Source organism: Anticarsia gemmatalis, chromosome 5 (assembly GCF_050436995.1).
Source record: "Anticarsia gemmatalis isolate Benzon Research Colony breed Stoneville strain chromosome 5, ilAntGemm2 primary, whole genome shotgun sequence".
NCBI classification, from domain to species: domain Eukaryota; kingdom Metazoa; phylum Arthropoda; class Insecta; order Lepidoptera; family Erebidae; genus Anticarsia; species Anticarsia gemmatalis.
The window spans coordinates 11,259,979-11,271,838 of NC_134749.1; the positions used below are offsets into that span (position 1 = coordinate 11,259,979).

Genomic DNA, 11,860 nt, shown 5'->3' on the forward strand with positions numbered 1-11,860 from the left:
TACAATTGTGAATATTAAAAGTAAAAAAACAACGAAAATAAAAGTAATTGCAGATTCCCGGCGACTTGCGGTGGCGTGGTGCACGCACGCCGCAATTAGGGCGCGACGCTGCTGCCACCGTGCATTCATTAATTAAACAAGATTAATATATTGGACATCACGACAACAACTCTTTGCTTTGTAGTCATTTCACAAGGTTTAAGGTTCCGTAGAGGGTAAAACGGGACCCTGTTACATCCTCCGCTGTCTGCCTGTCCCCAGGCTGTATCTCATATACCGTGATAGCTAGAATGCTGAAATTTTCACGCATTTCCAAAAAATACTGAAAATTAAAAAATACGGTAAAGGGGTAATCCCCATACAATAAACGTGTCTTTTTCGTATATTTCTGTTCAATATTAAAATCGGTAACAGACGCTTCAAAATTTCACAGATCGTGATTTTCTATTATAGATGATAGTACGGAATCCTTCGTGCACGAGTCCGACTCGCACTTGGCCGTTTTTTAAAGCCGTGAGACTTAACTTTGTATGGAGTACGTGACGTTGATTGATTCTATAGTAGTGTACTGTATTAGCTAGAGAAAGCTTGTACCTACTTTGTTGACGACAGACCAGAGTATATCTCGGATCGGACGGATCTATGGAGATAGAAACGTCCCCGAATGATTCTGTTCGATAGCCGGGTCCTGACTAACCGAGAAGCCTCGCGGGGCAATATCTAGGTCTCTTTTCTTTCAGATCGAAATGAGTGGGACCGAGATATTGCCTCGCGAGGCTGCTCGCTCAGTCAGGACCCGCGGCTTATAAAGTATCTAACTATGAAGTACTTAATCTATGAAGTGTCTAACAGATGTCAACAATAAATTATTAGTTACGAATAGACTTAAGAAAACCTGTGGTTTTTAAGACCTCGTCTTCAAAGGTTCACCGCTCAGTTCCTCAAACCATAGACACAATTCAATAAAAAAATCATCTCCATATAAAAAAAAAACAACTTCTACATTTTGCTACACCTAACATACTCTCATTGTCCGTTCTTTCAACAACATTGAACGTGTTTGTCGTCTGGGGACGGCTTTATAACGAAAGCACTTGTATAAATACAAATATACAAAGATAATAGGTATAGCTGGGTAAAAACCCACAAGGTCGTAAAAGTTGTTCGTGCAAGTGCAGTGTATTGGATATTGTATTTCAATGCTGTTTTCAAGGCGTGTTCAAAGATTTTGTTGAAATACGCATTTTTCGATCGATAGTGTTATATTACATACTCGCATACAAAATATACACCTCGTCCCCATAGGCAGAGACCAGAGACCGCCACTGGTTACGATCCCTATTTTCCTTTACTTCATTAACGAGTTATAATAATGTAATTATAAATATATTTATCAATGAAGCAATATACATAATATGCATGCAATATTTCTTAGTAAGTAAAGGATTTTAGGTTCAAAATTGGGCGTGGACAGAACCTGATCATTTTACGGATAATATACAATATAACCCACCGAAATGATCGGGTTCTGTTCTAATTCTAATAATTCGAAAAAAATTTAGGCCACATAAATTTTGACTTCTCTTTAAAATTCTGAAATTGCAAAAATTAAGTATTAATTTGTATTGTGACGTAAAAGCGCAAAATTGTATACTTATATAGACTATATACATACTTAATCTTCAAATAAATTGCATGAGCGAAGATATACCTGTATATACCTATGGCAAACCTCTCTGCAAATTATTACTGCAGGCAAACTTAGATTCTAGCAAAGGTATACAGCGAGTAAAGTCAATTAACCAGACATAATTCGAAATCCACAGCGTATAGAGTTTCAGTTACGAAATTTCCTAATGTTCAGAGATGAATAAATAATATCGGCTATGAGCGAATTTAACTTAGTTATGTTCATGTACCGAGATTAAATTTTGCGATGCAAGTTACATGGTTACATCTTAATAAATATTCAATATAAAACAAATGGAACATACTTATTTATGTAGCAATCTTATTTGCGATTAATCAATACGATGATTGAAAGCAGAACGAAGCCAACTTCCAATTAAAAACTCAATAAAATAATAAATTGTAGAACGAAAACAAAAGCAAATTTTAAAACGTTCCAATTTCGAACGCGGTCCCTGATGGCTGTCAGACAAACAATCTGTGGCCCACTTGTCTATGGGCTACATAATATGGCGTAACAATCGTGTCAGCGATTCGCGGTGTTTACTCGCCGCAGCGGTTGTAAATTGTTGAACATTGTAACTAGCGATTAACAAGAGATTAGTCCGCGAATAGGTCAACAACTTGACGCTCTGTTCACTTTCGTAGCGACGGACTACGCATATTAAATGCCTTCTTTCCGGTTCAACTGATACAGACAAATCGATTTAATAAGCTTTTTTGTTTTGTAAAATCTTCAAAGGAATAAATGAGCGAACATTCAATTGAAACAAAGCAAATTGTAAGTTAACGAATTTCAACGCAGCAATAAAATTGTACGAAGAATCCTAACGCAACATAAAAATGCGAAAAAAGGAGCACAATACGGAATATAACTTTTTTAATATCCTACAAAGTGCTGGCAAATAGAGAAGCGGTTGCTCTACGATGAAAAGTATGAAAAGGTTCAATTTTCAAATGCATATTTTTCCTGTGAGGGCGGATTTCCCGCCATGGAGCCTGGGTGCTGTATTAACATAAAAGGTAAACCGCGTGAGGTCAGATGCCGGAGGGTCGGATAACATAAAGCTGAATCAGTTATTTGTACCATGGTATTAAACTAATGAATAAAACGAAATAATATTTTGAACCATTTTAACACGTAATTTCATTGTTGTAAGATAACAATTATCTAAGAACAGAGCAGCTCACAAGTTACACATTCTCATAACGCAGTTTAACAACAACGCATTTAAAGCCGTTGAGAAATTTGAATTACAAAACGAATAAAAACAAAATCTCAACACAAAATATTGTAACCGGTGGCGATGACGTCACGCGCACAAGATGGCGACCACGATCATGTGTGCTTGTGTGGCTAGAGTTAGGTAAAGTGCACTGACCCCGGCCAATGTTAATGTCAGCTGTTACGAGTGCTAGCGAGATGTATTGACAAACTATGGATTTACGACGAGGGTGGCGGCTGCACTTATCGTTTGACACACAACCATTACTTATGAACACATAAAATTGGTCAAACAATAAATTGGATGTAGTAAAAGTCGGTAGCTGCACCCACTAAAAGTAACTTTGTATATCGCAACAAAGTATTTAAATGCTTCCACCGAGTTTTCGAATAAACAAACCTTAGAAGTTGTAGTATATCTGTATATTCAGTGCGTTCCGGTTCAAATTGATCTCTTTCAATCGTAAACAATATTAAATGAAATGACGATGACGATAACCAGAGCTATCCGGTCGTGGAAGTAGCTCATACAAATATCAGTACACCTAAACATTTAGGCTAATGCCCTAGTGTTAAACAGCTAAAATACAGGAGATTTGGACCGAGTTAGGTATTTCGGTTGAGTGGTAACTTTGCCACAATTAGCGTGGAAAGTAAAGAAAGTGTTCTCGAACAATTTGTGCAAGAGCTCTGTAAAATGTACGAAATAGCGCTAAACGCTTCGCATTGTTTGGTTTAGGGCTGCCAAATTTAACTGAACACATAAATTCCTTGGAGCATGTGCCATTTGCGAATGCATAACGCATACTCGTTGAAATTACTTCCTACTAATATAGCGAAAGGATATTCACGAAACTTGGGACACGTAGTTAATTACCTAGATAAATAAATATGATCTACTTTTACGGCCGAAGTGACGGTTAGAAGTTAGTGCATTATAAATAGGATTTGTTACTCCTTGACACAAAAACGACTAATTGGATTTTTAAATTAAGTCGAATCGAATCGATTAATCGTAAAACCTGGATTAACATTATTACCCCGCGAATTTCGTTCCTAAAAGAGGCCTGAGCGCAGTCGAAAACATATAGCCAAACACCCATAAAAGCAAATAGACATATTTTTCAGTAAACAGCAACTCGGCCATTTCTCTAGGCTGAAAACACCCTCGTCGGTCTAATTTATCGTTATTTACTTCGTCTGGGGAGGCTCGTAATGCTCACAACTTAGGTTTAGGTCCTCAATAGATTTCCTTAATTTCCCCTGGGCCCGGAGTCTAGCTGAAATGGGATTTGAAATCATAAATTCAACCCGTTAGGGCTTAAATGGCGACTTACGCGGTCGTTTGAGGCTGTTATGTTCGGCTTAATTGATAGTAAATGGATTCTATATGGCGTACGTAAAATATATCTCTCTGTATCATTTCATTGGATCCTACTAAAATTGTAATTGCGAAACATTGTGTAGTAATTATTACTCTTTCACGTAAAGGCTTCTTAATGGACTTATATGTTTGGGTAATGGGGTAACAAACAATATTACAGACGAATTGAAAACCTCCTCCTTTTGAATGTCAGGTAAATACTATAGCGGACTTCGGCACTTTTGAATATATTCAAAAGCCTATTTTTACCGCATTTTCCCCGTAGAGGTAGACAGAGAAAAAAGGTTAAATGACTTGTTTTTTTGGGTAGGTATGCTATTATTATCATCTAATCTTATAATGATCAGTTATAAACCAATACAAACGGCCCCACACGTTTCCGAACGCATTATCAAATATGAAATATTAGCTATTCATGCATGACAGTATATACTAAACTTAACGCCATTATCGAATAAACTAAATATATGAGCTGAATTTAGAACGATAAAGATGAAACTTAGTGATATATTAGTCACTTTGCTTTCAAGTTTAAAGCAAATGGCTTATAATGAATAGTACTTTAAATTTTACCGCGAAATTGTTGATGTGGAAAGATTAAACGAGGTAAATATATATAATGTTAATTCAGAGTATAAACTTATAATGTGCCAAATATCATTTTAATTCACGCAGTAGATTTATCATGAAAGTATCCAAAATCTCACTACAAAACCGTATGGAAGAAATTTGTGTCCGTAGTTTTCATGTTTGCAAAAGTCTAGAAAAGTAAAATTTAAACATACATAATATCACGCCTTATGTACCCGAAGATGTAGGTCCTTTTCACTATTAACATCATTAGTCCCATGCAATAGCGAGCCTATTGTCATTTACCAGGTTTGTTAACAAACTCCGGGCATAATTTATATACTTAAAACAAATAAGAACCCAAAACCACTACCACTTTATCCGACCTAGGAATCGACCCTGAGACCTCATAATCAGCAGTAAAATATATTACCTCGGCAGTCAAGTAAAATTTAAAACAAAATATAACTGCATATGTTGCCAAATCGCCATCCCTGGCAGTGAACGGCGGGGTCTCGCAACTGATGCACTCGAGCGCTCTATATTATATTGTAACAATGCATCGCGGATGCTGTACACTACTGTACACTACTGTACTAAGTGTACCACAGTACATGCGAGCACAAAACTTCCGCACTATTAATGATCCGAGAATACTTCGAATGTTCCACATTGTTTTAAGAACGGAACACCGACGGCTAAATGAAAATCTATGAAAAACTATTTCCGGTTGCAAATGGATCTTTTTTCGGATGGGAATATTCATTTACATGGCGATGTTTTTGTCTTTGAGTCAAAAGTTAATATGATTATATAGTGAGTAAGAAATTGATGTGTCGTAATTTTCAGTTATTAAGTTTGTTTGAGGGTTCTTACCTATGGTAAATAATATCCGTTTATTTTCCTAAAGTAATACATGCCTCCGGCTGACGCGGGGTATCCAATTGGAGGTACCGCGTCCTGGCCACTTTATGGTGACAGTTGAAGGAACACCGTCAGGTTTTTAGTCGGTATGCCCAAATTTAAAGACCGAACGTCTAACCGGCGGGAGAGCCCGACAGACCCCCGCTTCCTCCCTGGAGCGGGACATGCAGTAATGCATATTCCTGACAAAAAAAAAGGAGATAATAAATGTCTATAGTTGTATACTGTTAAGCCAGCTTACGGGAACCCCACCGGTATTATAATCGTGTATAATGAGGCTCATAAAAGCACAACGTAGGAGGATAATTAAAGTTTTTAGTTGGTAAGGGAAGTGGTTTGTGTTCTGATAGCGCGTCCGTTACGCTGTGGAGGCTTTGTTCTTTATCGCTTGTATTGTTTCTTATGATATGCCTGGGTTAACTTACTTATAGTTGACTTATGCCCGGTTTCTGAGGTACATTTGACGGTAGTCTATCTATTAAATAGCGTTTAAGCTGATATAAATATGACAGTTTGAATAGATAAACTACCGCTAAATGTGCCTCAGAAACCGGGCATTTGACTGGCAACGATTGGACTGGGCGTAATTTAACAAAACTTCGCTCATAATTTCGATTGATCCTTACCATAATTAATTAAATTCGCTTTTTTTAATCCGACTTTAAAAAAAGGAGGATGTTTCCAATTTCTTAGTATGTCACCAATCAAAGTACCTATATGTCTCTGAAAATGTGCATGAAATGAATCACTTTCTGCTTCTGCTTCAAGCAGACAATTAATATGACTAAGTACAATACCAGTCTACTGTTAAAACTTATGACTCAAACTTATTCTTTAACTGATTAGGAAAGACCACCCAGACAAAATTAAATCCACTTTCAATTCACCAATTGTATGTACTTATGTTGTTTTGAGTGCATAATACGTTATATCTATGTATATGAGTTATGAAGTAAGCTTGATGATATCATCAAAACATCTGCCTCATCGATATTGACTGAGATCGATAAATGTTTACAAGGTCATTTGTTTTAGTCATTTAACAATTACTGTGAAGAGAGACTTCAAATCTTTGAGATCCGAAGAAATTGAACAGATTTGTTAGCTAAGTCTAGTTGTAACAACTGTGACAAACTTCGTCACACAACATACAAAAGTCAGTCAGTCTACTTTTCTTTCCATTCAGCCCCTCGCATCAGTATTGAGGGAAATGGAACAAGACTGATATCAGTACGTAGCGCGCTCGTTACTGCGCTTAGAAATCTGCCCAACACTAGAACAAAAACGTGAGCAATACTGCCTATTGTCTAATCATGACTACTGCTCTTTTTATGTGCAAATATGACACTTCACATTGTCTTCAAACACCACGTTATTAAGCAGCAAGTTAGTAGCAGTGATACTCATTGTGTGTTATCTCAATTTCAGATCTCACGATGAGGTGTCTGTGATCTCAACACCGGGCGGGCGCGCGAGCACACACCATGACGTCGGAGCGAGCCATCCCCCACCTCCGGGACATCTTCGGTCTCAACCAGCAGTATGAAACCAAGAGCTTCGACGACAACGAAGACAAAACAAAAAAGACCAAGAAAAAAAAGGACGACTACCGCACCTACGCCAACGGCGATGTCAAAACTCTAGAGAGACACCTCAGTATGAAGAAGACCATAAGGAAAAAGATCATGCGCGACCTTCAGCAGGCGTTCGTTGAAGACCCTAACGAGTTTAAGGTCGAGAATACGAGCCCTGAGAAACTGAAGGCGGAGTTGAGCGCTGAAGCTGTGAAAATCGAGAAGAATGTTCGGAAGAACGACCCGACGTTCCTAGACATGCTGCGCGGAGAGCCGCGCGCCGAGGAGGCGAGGGAGGAGCAGCCGCCCGCCGAGAAGACCAGCTTCTGGCGGCGTCTCACCATGAAGAATAAAAACAAAAGATAAGACTCGAGCTGTGCGCCGAGCGTCACCGCTCGCTACGTTCCCCTCATCTCTGCACACGACTTGTATACAATGTCTGAGTGGTGTCACTAGCCTCTATTGTGTGGCAAGACGGATAGTAATGGATATCCCTATAAAGCAAAAGAAAAGATATTGAATGAGAAGGATAGCAATAATTATGAAATGTACTAACCCCAAAAACACACTGTTGTTTGTTGATACTTGAACGGGCAATTGGGCAGAAAATGTATCTAAATGAACCTGCATCATCGTTGAGCGAATAAATCTATCCATTACTCTGTCTTGCCGTCTCTACGCCACCTATCTATCATAAACTTTTTGATCGTCGTATTAAAGCATGTTGTCTTTTTTGATAATATTTACATTATTATATTAAACGCATTATATTCTTAGTATTCGCTTGTGTCTAGTTGTATAGAATGGAATAAACAAGCTTTGACAGATTTAAAATGGCGGTCCCAAGTTTTGATGGGAACGTAGCGAGTGGTTCTAAAAGTCTCGGCTATTGTTACTTATTATAAAAGATATCTCGTTCTACATGTGATGTAACTTAAGTTGACTAAGTTAGTGTAAGTGTACTTAGGCTAAGTATTTCGTAAGTGGCAATTGTGTAAGGTAGGCTCGTGGCAATTAATTGTTGTGACAATTTTTAATTATTATAATGCAACATAAATAATTTTACACATTTATTCTACGTTTTATTTGTGTTCCTGACGGTGTGTGTCAAATGCGCAGTAACCTGTTTGAATGCAGCATTAACCTTTTCACCGCCAGAGTAATATTGAAAATCGGTGTTCCCCACGCCAAGCAATAAATTCCTTCGTTTATACCTACAAAATAATAGTCACGGGAAAAGTGTATATCGATAAAACTTCGATTAATTTTACGTGTTCTTATATTATGAGTAAAAATTGCATAAAAGTACCACAAAATTTTATTGAATTTCTCCCATGTGTCAACTTTACACTACTCAGTACTCATTACCCAAAAATAACAATGATATACACGAACAATTTGCATAAAAAAAGTACTTAATTCAAATATTTTATTCAAAAAGTCACAGCACTAATCCCAGTTGTGACGACACCTTTTGACGTTAAGAAACGCCACTGGCGTGGTCAGCGCTGCGATTTCAAATTTTGCCGCCTTATATTAGAGATGTACCAGTGTGACCCGCTCCTGCTTAGCACGGGTATTTAATAACAATATTTCTCCACTATTTCTTGAATGTAATATTATACATAAAACATTCCTTTTTAATCATTCTATCTATTAAAAAAACGCATCAATATCTGTTGCGTAGTTTTAAAGATTTAAGCATACAAATATACTATGTAGTGATAACATATTTCTAATATTGAATAACGACAAAAGTAGTAACTATACCTAAAAGGTACAATAAACATAGATAGTACGTATTGGCATGATAACTGTGTTTTTTTGTTAGTCCTACAACATTAATAATACCTTTATTGTTTGTTTAATGTATTCAAACAATAACTTACCTCTAAATCGTCACTCCTTAAAGATTTTGCTTCAGAATATGTAACATCATCTTCTACACCTTCTAACACTCTCAACAGCTCTTCTGTCGTCATTTGACTTGAAGACATTTTTGTGGCGCAGATGGTGTACGAAAAATTTATTATACACAAGAATTTATGTACCTATTATTAATAACGTATTGCAACAACACTACGAGTGTCCAGCAGCGCGGGTGACGTCAGAGCGCGCCGTCTGATTCCGTCAGTGGCGTACGAAGCACTGTAAGGGATTCCGCTAATAGAGATGCGCGAGAGTTGCCACAAAATGATCGATTTGCACTTATTTAGTCATGAGTTTATCACTAGATATGGTAGTTTTATTACATATTTAGGTTTGTATTGAATCTAATTTAAAACATATCAGACAAAAAATTTTTTTTTCAGAAAGGAGTGAAGTATTTCAATTTGTTTTCGAAATATTGCATAAAGTGTTTAGATTGTAGTCCTTTTCCTTGCACATCACTAGTTGACGCGTCTTCACGTCTGTGGCGTGGATTTGCGCGCTAAATTTATACATTTTGCATGATGATTTACTTTGTTTTTTTTTCAGGTACAACTGTCTAATTATTATATGTCTTTGTGTAATAATGTAATAAATATGTTTAGGTAATAATAACAGGAGAAAGAAAACACTTGAAACGTATTGTTGTATGTTTATTTTGAACTATAAAAAAGTGATATTTTTGACGTGCTATCACGTCGATGGCGTCGTGAGCGATTTTCAATTTTACGTCTCTTAACGTCCGTGGCGGTGAAAAGGTTAACTGAAATCATTATAAAGTTCTTTGGACCGACACAAACACAGATTTTGGTACACTCATAGTTCTTAATTCACATTTATTTAAAGCAATGTATTAGTGGTGTGACATAGCAAAAAGTATTTGTAGGTAAATTAATATTTTAAATAGAAGCAACTGAGAATTTCTCTTCAATTCAAAACTAATTAGCTCGACCTAGAAATCGAAACTTTTAGTCTTAAGTTTATCACAGAGACGGCTAGATTTCAACAAATTTAAGAAAATAATCAAGTAGCTCGACCTAAAAGTCGATCCTCGGTTCAATGGTTTTCACAGAGACACGTAAATTTAAAGTAATTAAAGAAATGCTTACAAGGCATTATTTAAACATGGAAGATTGGATAAATTTAGCTTTGTATAACGCTACAGCGACATCTAGTACTCCAAGCTTGAGACACGCGTTTTCCTCTTCATATTTAGAAACTCTGTAACTTTTTTTATACCCGAGTTCTGACGTTGTGGAGCCTTAAAGTGCTCACAACTATCTAAAATTATAATATACTTATTTATGTAGCAGATTCTGTCACTGTATCATATGATTAATCGGGAGTGCTATATTTTGTTTTGCAACCTAGCAGCGCCATCTATCAAAGTAGCATTGGGTTAAATAGTATCTGATATTTCTTAATCGTACTAGCTACGTGATAATTCTAATAGATGGCGTTGCCACGGCATTTGAACTAATGGGTCCCCCATCAACCACATGACGTCTATACAATAAAAAAGCCCTTTCCCTGTTTATAAGTAGTAACGTTTTCTAAACCCTTCAACGAGCTTTACGTGATTATAGATAGATCATAATAGTTCGACGTTTCAAGTTTCATTTTTTTGGGACTGGCTAGATTGTTTACTTCTACAAGTAAGGCCAACGGGAATTTTCCTATGCGGTACTTATCATGATAGACTAGTGCCCGGTCACTGTCGATAATAGTATAAACAACAGCAACAACTGCTTAATCTTTATACTTTAACTTATATTGTAGGTACAAATCAGACACCTTGCCTAGAAATGCGTTTCATAGGTTCCATAAAATATTTTTATCTGCGTTTATTATGCTGATATTTGCATCAATAAGATTTAATTCGTGTAGGGGTCGAACCCTGACACAGTGTAGAGCAAAATAGTAGACTCGGGAGTCGAACTCAAGACCTACTATAGGGTAAATTCAAATATTATCTACTTTTCAGTTGCAGTTCAGTTCTACAGCTCCTATTCACTCTTAGTATCCTACCTAAAAAAATTTGACACCAAAAATCATTTAGTAAAATTTGTTCTAATGAAACCCGCCAGGGGCGCTGATTAGAATTTCTCCAGCTACGTATCAACTCAGTTATCAGCACTAGGAGAGAACTACCCTTTAGATTATTGTTCTGTAATCCTTCTTTAGTCTTTTTCGAGATTTAATACTTACCATTACCTCATTTTATATCTTACGAGCCGCCCGCCCGCAATTTCATCGGCCTGGACTTGATTTACAGCTCCACTCCTATTAGCCATAGCACGATGTCATAGCCTAATAGCCTTCGTCGATTGATTGTCTGAATTGACTGTACAACTCAAAAATATTTTTCTATTTGAACCAGTAGTTCCTGAGTTGTGTAACTTTTCAAGTAATACTTACTTATGTACCAAAATAAATGCTCTTGAAGACTTTATCAGTGTAGTATTGGGTAAGTATAGTATATTATTTTTCAGAAATCGGTAAGTTGGAGAAAGAAACTTGCTTCAGAGTTCATCATTTAGCAATCTAATAGCAGTTTGCGTTCTG

General features: G+C 36.8%; 2 protein-coding genes across 3 annotated transcripts in view; one reads left to right on the forward strand and one right to left on the reverse strand.

Moving 5' to 3' along the window:
* LOC142973181 (uncharacterized) overlaps positions 1 to 8,439 on the forward strand; it is a 68,049-nt gene extending 59,610 nt beyond the window's left edge. For both annotated transcript variants that reach the window (XM_076114790.1, XM_076114788.1), the window contains one exon: positions 7,221 to 8,439. In XM_076114790.1, the coding sequence (XP_075970905.1) occupies positions 7,277 to 7,732 (456 nt within the window). In that variant the 5' untranslated portion in view covers positions 7,221 to 7,276 and the 3' untranslated portion in view covers positions 7,733 to 8,439. The remainder of the gene's footprint in view (positions 1 to 7,220) is intronic.
* Positions 1 to 9,769, reverse strand: part of LOC142973180 (uncharacterized) — an 83,556-nt gene extending 73,787 nt beyond the window's left edge. Inside the window, exon 1 of the mRNA XM_076114785.1 lies at positions 9,256 to 9,769. Coding sequence (XP_075970900.1) covers positions 9,256 to 9,363 — 108 coding nt within the window. The 5' untranslated portion in view covers positions 9,364 to 9,769. The remainder of the gene's footprint in view (positions 1 to 9,255) is intronic.
* Positions 9,770 to 11,860: the final 2,091 nt, after the last annotated feature.